Genomic DNA, 19,980 nt, shown 5'->3' with positions numbered 1-19,980 from the left:
GCTAAATACCCAGACATCCATACTGAAATTCTTCATTATTGTACCTTGATGAAGATCTGATCATATTTGAAGATAAAATTATACATAAATGCAGATAACTCCAAAGGTTTTATTTACTTCCTCAGTACATCTCACATTAGATCATCACAGTAATTAATTATTCTGTTGACCTGCTTCAGAGTGAGTCCGCAATGTGGTTTAAAATAAAAATCAAAAATTAAATAAATATAAAGAAAAATAGAATAATATAAAACGTGTAACAGCAAAAATCTAAATTCAGTATATTACAATATTAACAATAGAAGACAATTCCTTCTTTTATCAGTTTTATTTTTATTGTCATCGTCATAATAGCCTCGGTATTTTAACCCCGGCTGCGGGTGCTGCGTGTTCCCGGGCCTGTGCTTGGTGCTGTGGGTAAACTGGTGGCTCCGTCCACGCCTGCGAACATGTGACCCGCCTCCCTCCTGCCGGTCCACGCCGCCACGGACCGGCCCAGCGCGGCTGGATGCAGCGCTTCAGGTCGGTCCCGTCGGAGCTTCCTCACGACCAGTCCCCGCTTTCGGAATCAAAACAAACGGAGCGTGTTCGCGTCTCGCTCCTCCTCTTTGCCCAAAGCGGGATGTCCGGGAGCCGCTTTTCTTCTCCGCCAATCACGGCGAGCCGCTGAGGAGGCCACGCCCCCTGTTCCCTGCCTGCACGAAGCTGGAACATCGTGTTTCCGAAGCCGCCCGAGCCGCCGCAGCTGGTCCAGCCCCGCGGCGCGCCACCGGCTCCGTCCTCCCACACGGCCCGACCTCCGCACCCCGGGCGGACGCTTCACCTTCCGAGCGGCAGGCAGGTAGACGTCAGGGCGTCAAACTTTATTAGTCTAGAGCTAAAGTGATGAAAGAGAAACACGTCCTCCCTTCATGCTTACTTTCAACAAAAAAGAAGTTATGGATATTTGCAACGGGAAGAAGAGGAGAAAGGTAAGCGGCGGTGTGCGGGGCTGCCGGCGGAGTGCGGCCGGGAAGATGAAGCGGGAGGCTTGCAAAGTCCTCCGCTCCCTGACGGTGGAGGACAACAACCACACCGAGCCCATGGAGGAGGAAGAGGACGACGACTGCTTCTCCATCAGCTTCCTCCGACACGATCGACTGGAGCCCCCGATGGTGATGTCGCCTCGGTACAGTCTGCTCCGCGAAGTCGGCCGGGGAAGCTACGGGGTGGTGTTCGAGGCTATCGCCAGGAAAACAGGGGCCAGGGTGGCGGTGAAGAGGCTCCAGTGCGACGCCCCGGAAAACGTAGAGCTGGCTCTGGCCGAGTTCTGGGCCTTGACCAGCCTGGAGAACCGGCACCAGAACGTGGTCCAGCTGGAGGAGTGCGTCCTGCAGAGGAACGGCCTGGCCCAGAAGATGAGTCACGGGAACAAGAGGTCCAAGCAGTACCTGCGCCTGGTGGAGACCTCCCTCAAAGGTACGCAAGCTTCCTGCATGCTTCCTGCACAGCTGTTAGCAGCACACAAACAATACAGGCACACAGGAGGGCTCCGCAAACTTCTGCACGTCTTTAAATCCGTCTCAGTCAGAAGTTCACAGGGCGATTGTGACTTTTCCAGCTTTAGACCCAAATACAAGCTGTTTTATTAAAGGCCCAGATGAGTCATGTTTTAATAAAATCACATTAAAGGGGTTAAAGATCTTTTCAGCTCATGCAATCTGTCACTATGAGTCTGTACCTGATAACAGTAAGTAATGCATAACATGATTCAATTTAAATTTAGAAAAAGTACAGTTTTTACAGTCATTCACAGTTATACCTCATCAATGTACTGTAATATAAAGATGATTTACATTAATGGTTTGAATGACATGTGGCTGACTATAAGCTGTTTGTGTGATGTAAGGCTCATTCTCTCAAAAAGGATTTTGTGAATGAAAAGTAAGTTTGTTTTTTCGCTGTCTGTTGGTGACGCCTCTATAGATTACCTATAGTGGGCACAGAGAGTACACTGTGTTGCCCTCAGCTCATGAGAGAACACAGTGTACTACTTGGAAACATGTTAACCCAGGGCTTGTTGAATGAAATCTCACACACTAAACAATGATGTTACAGTTTAATATGGGATATTTTTAATGAAATACTGCAGCTTTACATCTTATCACAGCTCTATTTTTACTATTCACTTCTATTTGTGTCATTGTTGTCATGAATCCAGTTTGACCTACTTATCACTTCCTTTGTTATTGCTCAGTAGCCTCACAGAAATAGACAGTAACTGTTAAATTTATCATATAAAATTGAAATTTCTAATGGAAATAGCACTGCTGACTTGTTCTGTTAAAAATCCATGGTTACATCTGAATCAGTGTTAACAATGTCAGTGTCTTTTCTTTTAATAGCCTGGCTGTTATGTAAGTGTCACCATTCAGGCTTTTGAAATGAAATATTAATCTTGAGCTGACATCTTGTGCAGCCATCAAGTGCAAACAGTGAAAACAGTCCAAATGACCTGCAGTTTTTCTCTATGCCCACTTAGCTTTTGTCTTAGTTTTTAAAGTGTAAAGGCAGCCAGAGACTTTGGGATGTTGTTATATTGAACACATCTGATCAGGTGGTGGACTGGATGAAGTGATATGTGAAAAAATTCACAAGGAAAGTCCAGTTTATTTATATAGCACCATTCAGACACAAGGCAAGTCAAAGTGCTTGGATATATAAAATATATTATAAATAGAACAATAAAAACTCATTTGCATTAATAAAGGCATTTAAATAAGTCATATCCATAAAACCAGGTAAGAAACTTTAAAAGAAGTGATAAAAAACATAAAAAACAAATCTAGAGATCTAATGTTTTCCAGAGATAAATCAGCAGGTAACAGATACAGATACAATATGTTGGTCTGGGCCTGTTTGTCAGCTGCTGAACAGTAGCTCCTTCGACGTGTTTGAGGTCGTCTGTAAACAGAGAGCACTCACAGGTTCACAACACTTCTTGGTCACAGTTGTTTGGATCCTTATGAAAATGTGTCTTTACTTAACAAAACACATATGAGCCCTGAGCTGCCTCGGCAGACTGAGCGTGACGAAGTTCGTGTGCCGCTGGTGTTGTGTACAGAGAAGGTTTGAGGTTTGAAATCTCACACGAGATTATCTTTGAAGTGGCATGACACAGCTGAAAGTATGAAATCGTGACACTAGTGGTTGCGTGCAATCACAAACCACAGAGAGTGGTGTCACTTCCTCAGGAGGAAAACCTCCGGTCTTGAAGCCGTCCCAGAACAGACCTGTGAAAAACCCATCGCTGATTTATTCTGTTTCTGAAAAGCCATCGAGTCACGAAGAGCAAGTGTCACGAACCTCAGACAGAAAATAATTAACCTGTCAATACTGTGATGAAACGAGTGAAAGCGGCGCTGTACCTGTGCAACCTTCACTTGTGCGTGATTCATTGTTGTGGTCTTGATGTATGGAGTGAGTGTTTTTACACTGGTGTCGAACCAGGACCTTAATGAACTAAGTTCCTGTTCAGACCTGCGTTAACATCCATGATCCGAACACCAGCGCACAGCTCAGCATACGTCAGTTCACACCTGGTGGCAAAACAGGTTTCTGCATGTGACGGGTAGAATCTCAGCGATTTTACTGTTTCAAATGAATAAAAACCTGATTTCACTGCAGAGCTGTGAACACAGCAATGATTCAGTTCAGTTGTATGTGTATAGAGCCAAATCATGATACATATTACCTCAAGGGTCTTTACAGGGTAAGGTGAAGACCTTCAATTAAAATAGAGAGAAACCCAACAGTTCCCACAAAGAGCAGCACTTGGTGACAAGGGGGTGGAAAAGCTCCCTTTCAACAGGAAGAAACCCCCACAGAACTGGGCTCAGGGTGGGGGTTGGGGATCTGCCTTGCCTGTTTGGGTTGGAGAGCAGAAAGAGGGCGTAGGGTGGGGGAGGAGAGAGCAGGAACAGTGGTATATACTGATGATTGTTAATTGTTAACAGTGAAAATAATAGTAGCAATACCCCCAGGTGATGGTGTTATTAATAATAATAGTAATAAATAACAGTAATAATAATATTAATGAGTGTTGTAGAGGCAGATCTGGATCCTTCTGCTCTAGAAACACAGATACCTGCAGAATGAGGACAGAGAGAGAGAGAGAGAGAGACAGAGACAGACAGAGAGAGAGGCACAAACTTTGAGTGAGAAAAAAAAATACAAAGTTAATGCAGAGAGAGAAAGTGCTATCAAACTCATATGAGTTTATTTGCACATATAGTAGGGAAGTCAGGTCAGATCACAGAGGTGACGCACTCTGAAGACGCCTCTGAATGTGGTTGAAGGGATCGGATTCAGATGCGTCCTCATCAGAATCGGAATCAGAATCAGTTTTATTGCCAAGTATGTTTTCATATACAAGGAATTTGTGCTGGTGTTTGGTGCAAAACAGTAACATAGGAAGAAGGAAAGAGCATAAACGAGTGAGAACAAGACACTTGAATATAAATAGAAGAATAAACTTAGAATAAAATTAAAGGTAAAATTAAAAGTTAAGAATTCAAATGAAATATTTACAACAAAGATATGGAATATTTACAATAATAATAAAGACGTGGGGAATGTAGTGCAAAATATAGAAAATATAAAGAATATATAACAATGTGTCTTGGGTGTGTTCACACCTGAACTTAGAGCTGTCCACCTGTGATCGGGTCACCTCAGACAGATGTTGATACCAGGACCGAACAGATCTGAACCAGTCTGAACAGATCTGAACAGGACTGAACAGATCTGAACCAGTCTGAACAGGACTGAACAGGACCGAACAGATCTGAACCAGTCTGAACAGGACCTAAATGCCACAGTTTGAATGCTTTTATCTCACTAATCAGGTCGTATCTTTCCCTCCTCAATCTGCTGCAGGGGAGCGGATCCTGGGTTACCCAGAGGAGCCGTGCTACCTCTGGTTTGTCATGGAGTTTTGCGAGGGTGGGGACCTCAACCAGTACGTCCTGTCTCGCCGGCCCGACCCCCAGACCAACAGGAGCTTTATGCGGCAGTTGACGAGTGCGGTGGCTTTCCTGCACAAGAACAACATCGTCCATCGTGACCTGAAGCCGGACAACATTCTCATCTCACAGAAATCTGGTTCTCCTGTTCTCAAAGTTGCCGACTTTGGCCTCAGTAAAGTTTGTGCCGGCCTGAACTCCAAGAACAGTGAAGAGCACCCTGCAGCCGGAGCGGGCGGCAGAGGCAGCAACCAGAACAACATCATCAACATCAACAAGTTCTGGTTGTCGTCAGCTTGTGGCTCAGACTTCTACATGGCCCCCGAGGTGTGGGAGGGCCACTACACAGCCAAGGCTGACATCTTCGCCCTGGGCATCATCATCTGGGCGATGATCGAGCGGATCACTTTCATCGACGCAGAGTCCAAGCGTGAATTGCTGGGCACCTACATACGGCAGGGCACGGAGATCGTACCTGTCGGGGAGGCTCTGCTGGAGAACCCCAAGATGGTTCTCCACATCCCTCAGAAGGCCAGGAGCTCCATGTCTGAGGGGGTGAAGAAACTCCTCCAGGACATGCTCGCAGTAAACCCTCAGGACCGACCGGATGCCTTCCAGCTGGAGGTGCGGATGGACCAAGTCACGTGTGCTGCATGACAGCCCCCACCTTTACAGAACCTCCCCTTTTTACCTTAACCAATCAAAGAAGGGACCTCTTTCCTTCCCAGGTAAGCTCCACTACCGTCCTACTTTATTTTCTTTAAATTGGTTGAGTTCAACAGAAGGAGCTGCAGGTTTTTAATGCAGACAAACCTTACAACAGGTAATTTTATTGATTGACCCGACTGTAACCAGGGAGGAGGAGCAGGCAGTGAAGCTGCTGCAGCGATTAGAGGGAATTAAAACCTGCAGGCTCCTTTGTGACTCAGGACTAACCACCACTGGCTTAAAGGGAACACTGGCCTTTGGTAACTCCGGGCTGAACGCCGGTAATCTTCCTTTCAGCTGACACCATTAGCCCTTCCTGTCCTGGTCAGCGGCTGGGTTAGGGTTAGGGTCCCTCATCAAGAGCTACCCACAGTGTGAAGTCACTGGTTGTTGTGGTTTACCACTTCTTAGTGTGTGTTTCACAAATTTCCTTCCCCTGCTCTGTTTTACAATCAAGAGGAGCTTCAGTAGCATCAGTCCAGGTCGACTGACAGACTCCAGGAATAAAACAAAGAAAACAAAACCAGTTCATCAGGAGGCGAAGCTGAACATCAGCCCACCTGAAACGCTGCTAATGACCCTCAGCTGTGTGCACCACTGCAGGTCAAAGCTGAACCTGAAAGTGGGTCAACAAACTGTGGGGGTCAGTTTTACATACGGCGCCAAATCATAACAGAAGTTACGTCTAGACTGTTTCTTCTGTGTCTAATGTTATTTACAGAGACACAACGTTTCCCTGTCAGACAGTGACAGACAGGTTGTGTTCAGATTGTTGTTCACTCACCTGCTTTATTATCTGTCACACAAACACCAGAGCAGCTGCAATGCAAAATATATTAAAATACATGTGATCTTATAAGACGTGCATGTTTTACACATCTTTCATGTATTGTTATATGATAGTTTTAGTTTGTGTCTACAGAGCAGTCTTCACTCTGTTTTTGTCAGTTTGTGTTGTTTTTTTAAATAATAACTTTTGAATCCTGCTGTTGAGGCAGAGGAGGAGATGACTCACTGCACAGCCGAGGCGTCTGAGGAGCGTTATTCTCCCCAGGTGGTCTCAGCAGGTAGTAAAATCACATTAGCAAGCAGCTAACGTTAGCACCTAGCCGAGATTACTGCTTCTTCTACAGCACTTTCATGAGACAGGCTGCAATGCATGATGGTCTAGCTCGATCGATGCAGCTTATATACTCTGTACAATACATGTTCATGTGTCTAGTGACGATTTTGCAGAGAAATATAAAGTGAGAGAGTGGGTGATCTGAACAGGGCCATAGAGAGAGAGAGAGAGAGAGGAGATAATAATAATAATAGTAATAATAATAATGATCATTGTAGACATTTGAAGATGTTAGATTGGGCTGATGGAAGTTTTAACAGGCATGGTCACTATTTCCTGATATTTTCTGGACTAAACTATTTTCTATTAATGGAGCAAATAATCTGCAGATTCATCAATCATGAAAGTCATAGATACGACAGACAGACTGAGAGATCATTTCACTGTTTAGCTTTTGTGTTCTCTTGCTTCTTGGGTAAAGAGTCCTTAAATCTTGACCTTTAGGAAAACTGCAGAGAAATGAACTGAACCTCCGTCAGTGAATCTGACAGGACGTCAGACGACCTAGTCCCTTCACTTCCTAAACTCGGCTGCTGCTGCTGATTTCTGCCAAAGCTTCCCACGTCACTGTCAGAGACTCAGGATTAAGGAGAGAGAAAGTGTCAGCTGCAGGGCACTGACGTCAAGACACAAACCTGAGCCACTGATATGGCTGACAGGACGAGTGAGGAGCGCACACGTTGTTCACAGCGACTGTTGTTCACTGCGACTGTTGTTCACAAATACAACAGTGTGCGTGAAGGTGGAGGAGGGTAACAGGAGGTGTGTCACGGCCTCAGAGGGTGGGGGGGAGGGTGGTGTGAGTGCACAGCTTTGTGAGCAGGAGGGAGGACAACTTTTAGATTGGTACACTCTGGACCTGAGGGCAAACAGCCTGGCTTTGATTAAACACACACAGTCGGGTGTGTGTGTGTGTGTGTGAGAGAGAGAGAGAGTAAGAGAGAGAGAGAGAAAGTTATCAGTTATTGCCAGAGATTCTCCAATAGTCAAAAGTTTTTTGGCATTAACCTGACATGTGTACGGGACATGTGATGTATCTGGTTCATATTCGCTCCTGGCTCTCTTCTGATGTCACTTCCTGTTGTGATATTTACCTCACTGACAGTGAACATTTATTCTGACAGCTGCATCACTACCTGCTGTTTGTTCACTCAGTCATTTGCATGTTTCCTGCTGAATGAAGCCTCTTAATTCTCCACCACTTTGCATTGTTGCTGTTTCTTTTTTAAGAATGAAGGAAGAAGATCGACTGTAACACACAGGGCTGAAACTTAATATTATCGAAATCTCAACATGGTCAAGTGCAATATCCAGATCTGCAGTTTTTTGATAAAATGTGTGTAAATTAAGCATTTGTTGTGCTACTGAGACGCCTTGTCTTACAGATCATATTCTCCAGATGTAAAGGATCATAGTTGTTTAGTACAGATGCAACAAAAATCATATTGTCATCAGTTTTTATATTTTCTTCAGTGAAACTGAAATATGAAAAGAACCAGTCCAACTGAAATCATGACTCATTGCATTATGATTGTTTTGCATATCATTCAGTCGTAGCTGGAACGAAACTTTCAGCCACAAAGGCTCAAACCGCCGTCTAAACGCAGATGATAAAGCAGCTGTATTATTGTTATTATTATTATTATTATTATTATTATTCCTGTTAGATCCAGAAACACAGACTAAAACTGTGTGGGATGAAAGTGTCTTTTAAAAATGAGACTAAAACTGGAGGAGTTATTATATGTTAGTTCTTCCCCACACTTTAATTCCTTCCTGCTCATCCTTCTACGAACATAATCATATTAAAAATCATATGGTGTTGAGTGTGGTGTTTACATTCTCCTTACTACCCACATTATGATCGGATCATTGGTGTGTATTTTAACACAGACAGTTATACAGTTAAATTACCAAAGCAACAAAGAGTTTCCCACTGCAATTTAAATTCTCATCACCTTGTCTTTATGTAAATATAAAGATTTTATTCACTCTGCCTGCACTAGTACTTTTTAATGTGATACTTCAGATCACGACAGAGCTTTTGGAAATGTTCCAACAGAACTCAGCTGACACTTTATACGGGAAAATTAATCTTAGCTTTTACTTTAAAGCTCCACACAGTCTAAAGGCAGATGTCCATGTGTTTGTGATTATAAAGCAGGTCTAGGTTCTATATTAATACTGTGAAAGTATCAAAGCCTCAGTCCACAGAGAAATGCACACAGCCTGTATTCAGAAACTGAGCCTTAAAACCAGCCGTCAGGACTTCTGGAACTTTGTGATGTCACAACAAAGCAGTCACTGCTCTCAGCCACGCCCCAAGCCCCGCCCACCTGGACCCACCATTCAACCTTGTGGATGGGGTTTAACTGAGTGTTTACCTGAAGTCTGCTGTATTTTTATTGGATCACTCAGAAAACAGTCAGACAATAAGAAGAGAGGATCTGAGCCTCTTTTCTGATTGTGTAAAACTACACTGAGATGGTTTTTGTTCTTAAACCACAGATATATCTTCTGATGGAGATCAACACTTCAGATAAAACACTGAGCCTTTAAGAATCATGACTCAACCTCACTGATTTCACTACATTCAACCCCCCCCCCCCCAAACAAACATGTAGACTCAGGAGGAAATAACTTAGTGTCTCTTCAAGATGTTAATTGTGTCTCTTTGCTATTTAGAGCAGAAACTCCTTGTAGCACATCAATCAGCCAGCGAGTAGATGCTCAGTGACCCAAACCATCGTCTGTTTGTTTGAACTTGACCCCTCCAATGACCAGTACTAATCCCAGCGATTGTTTGACAATTAGCTGTCCCATCCTGCAACCATCCTCTGTTAACTCCTCATTGTAAGAGAGGCCCCGCCCCCTCGACCTGTGACGTAATACCTCTCGGCTGTCAGCGGGGTCGGCGACAGATTGCTGCAGATTGGCCTCGTTCTCTCATGGCATGATGGGATAGCATGTTACGCAACAGGCCCACAGCACTGCACTGGTTCAATGGGAAAACCTGTCATCTGTTGGAGAGAGGGATTAAACGGGGGGGGGGGCAGTGGTTTCTGCTGCAGGAGAGTATTTATGTCAAGAGCTGTTGAGGTCGTGGGGAGGGACATGTTTCAGTTTTGTTTATTGTTGATTAATGCACCGCTGCTAATTAATTGATCATGTAATCTATAAAATACCCAAAGATGCTGATCAGCAGTTGGTCGTGGTGATGTTTTTAATTTGTTCAGTCTGACCAACATTACAACACCCACAGCTGTTAAACAGCTGCAGGGATGAGCTGTTTTTATAGGCCAGCCCTGATGTTAGCGCCACAAAAAGCCAGTGGGATTTTCACGTTGTCTTTTGGATTATTACAGAAAATAAACTGTGACAAACAACAGTTTCTGATCCTGACGGGTTTTGTTCAGCAGGATAACATCCACCCCTGAACTTCAACCTGTAGTCTGATTCAGCTCTGAGCTCTTCTACAGAAGCCTTTCCTCTGACAGAGTTAGTGACAGTTTGTAGAAACACAGCGAGGCTGTAAAGGTGGACTGGTGAGGAGATCGGTTTTCATGTTGGACTGATGACACTTAACGTCCCCGACAACCTCTGTCGTCTCATTTAGACTCTTGTTAGCAACCGGCCTTTTTAACAACCGGAGAAGCTTCAAGAATCAGGACTGAGGGATTTACTGACGGATCTGAAGTCAGAGAATCAAACCTGAAAATGTCTGAGCTGCTGTTAAACACAGACCTGATTTCAGACATCAACCAGAAACCAGAGGCTCAGGACCAGGGAATGAAATTCAAACTAATGTCCGGGTCTTTTTAAGCTGCTGTTCCTTAACGTCGGACATGTCTGAATTACTGTCATTTTACTTGATAAGTGGTTGTAATTATAAGTTTCTCACCACTCATTTGAACTGAACCGTGCACATGATAATGCGTATGAATCTGGTTTATTCCTAATAGACTGATCTAATGTAATGATTGGACCTGAGGCTATAACAGCACAGTTATAGTGATAATGATGATAAAAGACTTAATGGAAGTTTTTTCTTTGTATAACTTTTTCATATAAATCTATAACATAAATAAATGATTTTCAGATTTGCTTTTCAAAGTTACTTTTGTGACCAAGTTATGTTGAGCAGGTCATTTTACACTGTGGGTCCTCACTGATCATCAGGGCTGCAGCTGGTGTTTGTTTTCATGACTTAACTGCTGATTATTTTGTTGATAAATCAATAAATCGTTTAATCTATAAAATCTCAGAAAGCATCAAAAAGAACCCATCACAGATCCCGAGAGTTTAATTTGACGTCTTCAGTGCATCTTGTTTTCTGGAAGTTTCTCCATCTCCACACAGGATCTCTGCTGCTCAGTCTCCTCTCTCACCTACACCCTTCTCCCTGAGGGCTCAGTTAGTCCTGGTCCAGCTCTAAAGAGTCCTGGTTGTTCCAGACTTCTTCATGAAAGAGTGAAGGAGGCCACCGAGCTCCTGAGCCTTCAGTGCAGCAGAAATGTTCTGTGATCCTGTCTCTGAGCTCTGCAGCAGCAGAACCTCATGGTTTCTGCTCTGATCTGCATCGTCAGCTGAGACCTGATCTAGACAGGTGTGTGTCTTTCCACATCCTGTCCAATCAGCTGAGTTTACCCCAGGTGGACTCGTATCAAGGTGTAGAAACATCTCAGAGATGATCAGGAGAGATGGAGGAACCTGAGTTAAATTTCATGTGTCAATGTGATATCTCAGTTTTTACTTTTTAATACATTTGAAATAAATTTGATGCATTAACTGAAACACTGAAACATTAATGTGAGACTGTGAAATACTGGATGTTTGATAACATGGATCAGGACTGATCAACATCATATCATGTGTATCTCTGCACGTCGCCCTGCCCGTCGGTCACACCCATCCTCCCTGTCCACCCCTCCCTCCCTCACTCCCTCCCTCTCCTCCTCCTCCGCTGGACAATGAGAGTGCTGCTCCTGCTTCGGGGCTTACGAAGGCTTCCATCGGGAACATTTTGTCCTCTTGCTGCCTGACAGCATGTGTCGCCTCAGTCTAAACCGGACCGGAGCGCCGTAAACCCCGACCCTCCTCACATCTACTGTCTTCACTTCAGGAATCCTTTTTGATCCCGTTGATCAGGCTTTGACAAGTTGAGGCATTTTCAGGGTGTTGCCTTGTACTTCACCCACGAACACCTCCTAATGAGTTTAGAGATGGCTCTAAGCAGGTTTCTCTCTTTACATGTTTTCCCTTTATCTTAATGCTCCCGTGCAGTGTAGATTTTAAACCCAGACAGTGGGCTCTGAGCGAATACTGGTCTTGCTCCTCTAAGGGAAATGTGATTGTTTGGACAGTGGTTTGAAGCCAGGGTACGGTATGTTCTGCGTCGGCTCAGTCAGTGGGGGGTATTATTGAGGGCCTGAGAAATGCCAGAGGGGGGCTACCTTTATGAGATTTTGGGAGAGGGTGTGATGAGCGCATTGGTGCTCTTATGCAACATGGTTGTAAAAGTGAGCGTTCAGCGGCTGCGCTGGTAGTAAATATTTCCTCAGGGCCCTCAGGGCTCAGAGCGAGAACTGCAAAAACAAGTTCCTACACAAATGATCGTGGGTGAGGGAACCACCTCTTTATGTTGTGTTTATTGAGAGGTTGAAAACTGGAGAGCGAGAGGAAAAGTCTGAGTTCTGTAATCTGACCATTTTCTTTCTATTTTTGAGACATTTGTCCATAAAAATCTGCAGTTAATGATGAACCTCCCAGCGCCCCTACAGTCCTGGACATCCTGCGATCCCACAGTGCTCTGTAATAACATGGATCCACATTTCTTCCACTCCCCTGTTCCCATTCATGGTGACTGTGTTGGATCTAATGGGTTGTAAGCTCTTTACACTGTGCTAATCTCATCACAGTCTGTGCAGCAATCGCAGCCTCGCAGCTCCCTGCAGCTGCTGTGTGCCGTCTGGCCTCTTGGTGGATTCTCTCTGGTGCTTCTGTGGCTTCACTGTTGTGTTGACGGTTCGTTTTGTTTGTGTGGCTCTAACAAAGCTGACAGAGTTGGTTTTCACACATGAATAATAGATGAAACGAGGTGTGGTCGGCATCTGTTGCAGAGCAGAGATTTTGATTTGCTCTGTCACTGCTGTTATCGACCGTGCAAACTTCAAGATGGCAGAATCACCTGAGGGACCCACATAATGAGACAAACCTTTAACCAATATGAGGCTTGGCCTTGGAAAATATGAGTCACCTTTCCAGCTCCTGTTTTTGAAACTGCAGAAACTCTGGAGATATTTGTCTGAAGAACGTTTTCAGAATTTGGTGAAATTAATTTTTGGGCTCCAAGATTATTCTCGGAAAAATATCTGTCGAGTTTTTGTTTGCTTTATCGATAGACTTGATTATCACAATATTATGATACCGAATTGATTCTCTACTCTAATTTTTAATTGATAGTTTACATGCAAAGGTAAGAGGCAGACAGTGGTTCATTTAGTGTTGTGTTTAAAAATGTGCCTGCAAGATGTCAGTGTTGTAATCTCCAGCTGTTTGACTGACACAGTGACAGGAAGTAGCGTAAGCGTGTACCGCTAATGTTAGCACCACCACTGACGGCTGAATCTTAAAGAGTTGGACCGGCTCCTGCAGTGAACAGAGCTGGAGAGAAAGAAGAAAAGACCTGTTGAAGTCTTACCTGCAGCACTGACACCTTCCAGTGTAGTTTCGGCGTCGAGGCTGAATCTGAATATAACACATGAAAAAATATAAATATATTTATTATGAGAAACAGACATTTTATTGACCAAACCAACAGTCATTGATTACAGTGTTTTCCATATGGATTTATGTGTGACAGCTCGCCACAACATCGACACTGACCTCCATATATCGAGTTTCTATTCTTCTTTTTTTTACTTTTTCAAATGGGTGAAATCTTATTTCATTGCAGAGCTGTGTGCGCTCAGACCCTCCTCGGCCCACTTTCTCTATTGTTCTCTCACAAACACACTCGCAACAGTCCCGTCTGTAATTGTTTGACTGGACGTTGGGAGCGGCCGGAGAAAACCCTCCACATCAGAGGGCCGTCTGTCTCTTCACTGACCCTCCCTGTGCCCATCAGTCAGGGTGCGCAGAGCGAGCTGCATGTGTTTGCCAGGACTGGGTTGTTATTAGTTTGACACAATGTGAAGCAGTAGATGTATATATTGGAAGGTCGGTGGTCTGATTCCTGGTTCCTCCAGTCCACGTTTGTGTCCTTGGGCCAGATACTGAACCCCAAGTTGCCTCTGATGTATCTTTGTGATGTAAATGTGTGTGAATGGGTGAATCTAGTCTCCATAAAGTGCTTTTGAATAACACCCAAAACACTGGAGTAATTGAAAAACTGACTGACAGATTAACAGATGCTCTTAGTGGCAGCTCTGATCCCACTTTGTGGCGTCCAGGCTGCAGGTTTTCCTTATGTCAGCCTTGCTTGTCTCCTCATTTTCACCCCCCTCTGTCTCTCTTGACATTTATTTACAGGACTTTAGTAATAGCAACACCCGCAGTCAGACAGTGGTTATTCTAGACACCTGATCACTATAAATGACACCACACCTGTTTTAATGGCAGCTTTGTTTTATTAGAAAGCATAAAAACTGTTTGACTAAATGTTGTTGAATTTGCTCACTGGTCATCAACACTAACTGTCATCCTGCCCTTTGTCCTGCCTCTGCATTTTCTGGAAAAGCTTTGTCAGTTTTGCATCAGGGGGAACTTGGTGGTACACACCTAAACATACATAATGAGCAGTTCTTGTGAAATGCCAGCCGTGTGGAATGCGTTGCTTTGCATGCCACGCAGCCACAAAACCACCCCGAGCTCGTAAAAAGCCAACACTCCCTCTCCAACTGGTAATCATACAGAGCTGCCACAGTGTCCCAGGCTCACAATAAACCAGCCCCCATCACTTCCCCACAGATACCGGTCTCTGCTGGTTTTTAACAAGTCAGTCTGCTTTGTGTTATGTAAGAACAAAAGGCTGGGGGGGTGGCTGAGGAGGCTGCAGGCCCGAGTCAGTCCACTATTTGCTGGGCTTCGACCTTTGTCTTGTTTCCCTAATGTTGCTTATTTATGCAGCAGTAATAACTTCAACAGAGAAATGATTCGCTGACTTCAGCAAGAGTCTGACGAGACGTTAATATGTCGGAGCGTGTTAGTTTGATCAGGGTTCAGTATTCAGAAGAACAGACTCTGACTGACTGTCTCTGCTAAAACAAAATATTAATCTGAATCAACAAGAGGCACAAGCACATTTCTACAGTCTGAACACATTTATACACTTTTCTTTAAAGGTCCAGATTTTACTCTTCTTCTGTGTTTTATTTTAAGTGTTGATCTCCATCAGAAGATATATTTGTGGTTTTAAGAACCATCTCAGTGTAGTTTTACATCTCCTGTCTCAGGCTTCTCTCTGGAGCTCTAGTAACAACAGGTCAGTCAGCCAATCAGAAGAGAGGCTCTGAGCCTGTCTTGACTGCTTTGTTGTGACATCACAAAGTTCCAGAAGTCCTGACAGCTGGTTTTAAGGCTCAGTGTCTGAATACAGGCTGTGTGCATTTCTCTGTGGACTGAGGCTTTGATACTTTCACAGTGTTAATATAGAACCTAGACCTGCTTTATAATCACAAACACATGGACATCTACCTTTAGACTGGATGGAGCTTTAAAAACACTGACAACTGAAATCCAGAACAGACAGAAGTCTGGTCTCTGCACAGGTGAACACGTTCACACACATACTTTCATAAATCTTTGTCTGTGTGGGCCCCTGTGGTCGTTTCAGTGGGATCAGCAGGATGCCAATTTAGGTCTGGCAAGTAATATGATTCTTTACTGCTGTGTAGAGGTCAGAGGTCAGAGGTCAGGGTCCTCTACAGAACAGCACTAATGGAACTGACAGGGATTCAGTGTATTTTTGTAGGACAGGGTTTGGGACTTTAAACCATGTCCCCTATGTCTCTCGCTCTCTGCTGACACCCAAACAAAGTGGTCGTCCCACAGATCGTCCTGACTGTGGGTCCATCATGGCCACACACTTTCTGTTTGCAACCAAATACAGCGAGTTGTGTAACGTATCTGTGGCGGGGTGTGTACTCAGGTATGAGAGGCATGCTTGTAAAACGTGTGCCTCAGGTCACGGAGTTCAGAAAGTTCACACAGCAGGTACGACAGTGTCTCAGAGGGGACGCTCAGAGCTGCTTCTGTAAAAACATGGATCACTGAGCCCGAGCAGCTGCAACATCAGCCGGACCTGCCAACCACAGGAAAACAGGAAAACAGAGTTCACATCAGAAACTTTTGTTGTCCCAAAGCTCGGAGACGAAGAGAGGAGGTTAAACACAGGAGGACGGTGCCTGGTTTTCAACAGGACAAGCTCTGACCTGAGTGATGAGTTTTATGTTTTCAGAGCCAGTATCTGCTTCCATCTTTATTTCCTTTAGGGCACATTTCCCCAGTAGCACCACATTGTGAGTAGTAAACTATATTTATGTACATACGTATTCCTCAACAGTGACATAAGCACTTTCCACTTCTCCATTCAGCACATCATCTCTAACATGCGTGCATCCTGAGCTGAGCTAAGCTGACCCACTTGTGTTTGTACCATGTGCTGTGAGGTTATGCAACCTGTGAAAAGAGGAACACGCTGCTGCTGGTCAGAGCCATGGCGTGTCAGCCGCTGGGCTGTGGAGCGCAGCGCTCAACTAGACCTGGACACATCCACAGGCGGGAAACGCACTCAGGTGTCAGGAGGATGTGGAAACGCTGTCACTACTGTCAACCAGCTCCAGGCTTTGTTTTGTTTTTCTGATTGTGACGCTGCAGAAATCACATTATATCCAAACTGTTTTTAATCAGCTGTGACAATAAAAGCTTTATAGTCGTTTTCTCCTTTTCTGACCTGTTTTCTTTGTGTGTCTCTGCAGCTTTGTTTACGACATGGACTCCAGTGGAAAAAGGGACTCTGACAAACTGAACTGTGAAGAATCCACAATCACAATTTTAGCAGGAAGTGATGTTTCGCAACAGAACGAACAACGGGCCATGGCAGTGAACCTCCAGAGCTGTGCAGTTACAGTCAGTGGCCCCTTTTATATCACCCTGAAGAAGACCCCTCGTCACGCTGCCTTTGCTTAAACACTGAACCAAGCAAAGCCGTCATGATGCCCCTGCCCTGCCCCCCATGACACCACCAAACCTCGATCTGGCTCTGTGACTACCTCCACATCTCCACACCTCACCGTCCTCCCCCCGATTCCATGCTCATACAGGATGGTGAGGGTGAACACAGGCTGTGTAAAAGGGGCTACAGTCACGTTAGAGCAGGATCTGCAGGACCTGCTTTATGACGTCTGTTATTTTATATTCACTAACTCTTGTTCCCAGCAGCCCCAGTATGAGGCTGCCCCCCCCCCCCCCGAAAAACATCTGTACTGTGCTGGGCTGTGGCACGGGTCACTGGACTGTATCAGTGTTAAAACAGGGGCCAGCCAATGTTTTACTGATGATGGTATGTGAATGCGTGTGAACAACGTCACGCTGCCCCGAACGTCCTCGTGCCTTCAAGATGATTCACACCAAGTGCGATTGGATTTTTAAATGAGATGATTTTTGTGGGAAACTGTGAGAAGATCGTAAACAAAGACAAACTTCTTGCAGCTTTCTGTCTGCAGGAACGCGCAATCAACCAATAGACTCTTTTGCTTTCAGTGATGTCACAGACTTAAACAACACCCCAGGCTGCGGTGACGTGGCGTCGGACTGTGGTCACTCGGTTTCCTTCCTCTGCCCAGAAGCTCCAGTGGAATCATGATGCTGAAGATCCAAACGTTTCTCTGTCAGTGTCACGTGTTTGCTCCTGTGAAGGAGGTTTACAAGGTCAGGCAGAACAAATGTGAATATGGTTGTTACGTTGTTGTGAAGGTGTATTGTATAATTCACAACTGCACTCAGTACTGTGCAACTGTTACCAAACAATGTCCAGCAGGAAAGTCCGACTGGTTTTATTGGGCACCAGTTCCTGTCGAATCCAAAGAGCATCTGTTGGACAAATACTGTACGTCTGTGCATCATCACTGCAAAGATTAGTATTAACATATTTGCTGAATTAGATCATGTATCTAACTTTGTACTGAACTGAGTGTGACTCGACCCTGTGATCACGTGTCACTAAGAAATACTGAGCGTTGTTCTACCTGTCGAAGGTGTTGGGTGGTTGTGGTGCGAGCGCGGGGTCGGTCTGACACCTGAGCAGCGTGGAGCTGTCTGTGGCTGCATCTGACTTGAGGACTGTCACAGGAAATTTGAAGATTTCCCATCTGGAAATAATCCCCAGAAGCAGCCACAGGATGCCCATCCTCACTGTCCCCCTCCCTCCACCTCTTTGCTGAAGAGCTTCAGACTTGTTGCAGTGGTGTGTAGCTGTAGAGCACATTCAGGCAGTGGTTGGTTGTCGCCTGCTGTCTGTGTTGGGAGAACAGCCGGTGCTTCCTTGGTGAGATGGTAGTTAAAGGACGAGTTTAAATGCACAGACCAGCACAGACCAGAGGAATGACCAACGCCTGCCTGTGGTTTCATAGCACTGTGTAGCATTCAGGTTGAGTTCAGTGACTCTGCAGTAGATGTAGATTTTGGTCCTGAATCTTCTTCCCTCAGTCTCATTGGTAAGTTTGTCTTATTTTCTGATACTTTGCTGGAGTGGGATAGATGTTTACCTCAGACCTGTGACTGACTTCTCTGTGCGCTGTTCGGCTTTACTACAGTAACAAAGAGCTTTTTTCTTTTATGTCCACATCACATCTGCAGCATCTGTTAACATCTGCATTTCAGAACCACAACCAGACTACATTCATGTTGTTTCATTTCTACAACTACAGCTCCCATAAGGCCATAGAAGCGTCTACACCTGAAGGCCTCAGTGTGTTTAAACAAATTAGTATGACAGACAGTACGACCATTAGGCTTGGGCCGATATTCAGTAATATTGAATAAATGTGATATTTTTCATAAGACTGAAAAATACAAACATTGAATTTATTTATTTATTTTGCAGTTTTGCACACTCTGCCCTGCTGCCCAGTCCCACCCTCATTTCACTGCTTTCAATACTGTGCATTGTACCTGTGCATGTGACAAATACAACTCTGAACTGCTGTTTAGTGACAGCATCACTTACACCTGGAGCATAAAATGCAATAATATAATTATATAATAAGAAAAAAATAAAAACATGCAATAATTTCATATATTGTGATATTTGGGCTGGACTGTATTGAGATATTATATTTTGGATGTGGCCCAGGCCTAATGACCATATCTTAGCTTCCCTGTGTCCCACTGCCTCCCCAGTGGACCAGTGTGTGAATTTAGTGAGTTTTTGAATTTTTTTCAGTTTGATTAAATAAATTTGACACTGATCCTGGAGGTGTCAGTGCAGGAGCAGTTATAATTACAGCACAACAAAGAATTAGCATGTTAATGATCAGTGTAATTGCAGCCTGACTCTCACAGGAGCTGTAGTTGTTGAATGAAGGTGGTTGATTTTTGTCTTTGTGCTGAAGGTCTAGTGTTGCACATAGAGAGTCTGTTATTTACCCTTTGGGATGTTGAATCTCAGCAGTGTTCAGTCTTCATGTGTCTTTAGGCGTTAAACTAACGTGGTTGAAAGACAGTATGTGACGTTGGTGTGTTGATAGATCGTAAGATAACAGAGGATCTTTACAGTCATCACTAACCCGTGTTGTCCGCTTCCCCTGTTCTCTGTGTTTTTGTATGAGCTGCGGTGTAGCTCTCTTCCACTTGAAAACACTTTACACTATGCAAAATGTTTCACTGCCTCACTAAACGCCGTGCAGAGCCACGCCCCTCTCAAACAGCTGTGTGTAACATGTGGGACTTTATTCTTTTAGTGCATATTTTTCAGTGTGTACAGAGATGCTGATTTCAAATGATGTGTTTAATAAGAACTGTTTTTGTTAATGAAGCTGTCAGGAGCCATTAGATGTTTGAGTAAGCATCGCACAATCTTGTTTTGTTTTTTTTGCTGTAAATATGTTTGTCAATTTTTCTTGGAATAAAATGATCAAAACTATGACT

General features: G+C 44.3%; 1 protein-coding gene across 1 annotated transcript; it reads left to right on the top strand.

The window, feature by feature from the left end:
* The first annotated feature begins 735 nt into the window (after positions 1–735).
* Positions 736–19,975, top strand: stk35 (serine/threonine kinase 35). The gene is made up of 3 exons (XM_071475102.1): positions 736–1,458; positions 4,918–5,731; positions 16,812–19,975. Exons 1-2 carry the CDS (start codon positions 912–914, stop codon positions 5,658–5,660), a joined length of 1,290 nt encoding a protein of 429 aa, XP_071331203.1. The 5' UTR covers positions 736–911; the 3' UTR covers positions 5,661–5,731; positions 16,812–19,975.
* The last annotated feature ends 5 nt before the right edge of the window (positions 19,976–19,980 follow it).

Source organism: Trachinotus anak, unplaced genomic scaffold (genome assembly GCF_046630095.1).
Source record: "Trachinotus anak isolate AG129_WGS33_773 ecotype Australia unplaced genomic scaffold, CSIRO_AGI_Tana_v1 ptg000004l, whole genome shotgun sequence".
NCBI classification, from domain to species: domain Eukaryota; kingdom Metazoa; phylum Chordata; class Actinopteri; order Carangiformes; family Carangidae; genus Trachinotus; species Trachinotus anak.
This window is presented reverse-complemented; position numbering and strand designations above follow the sequence as displayed.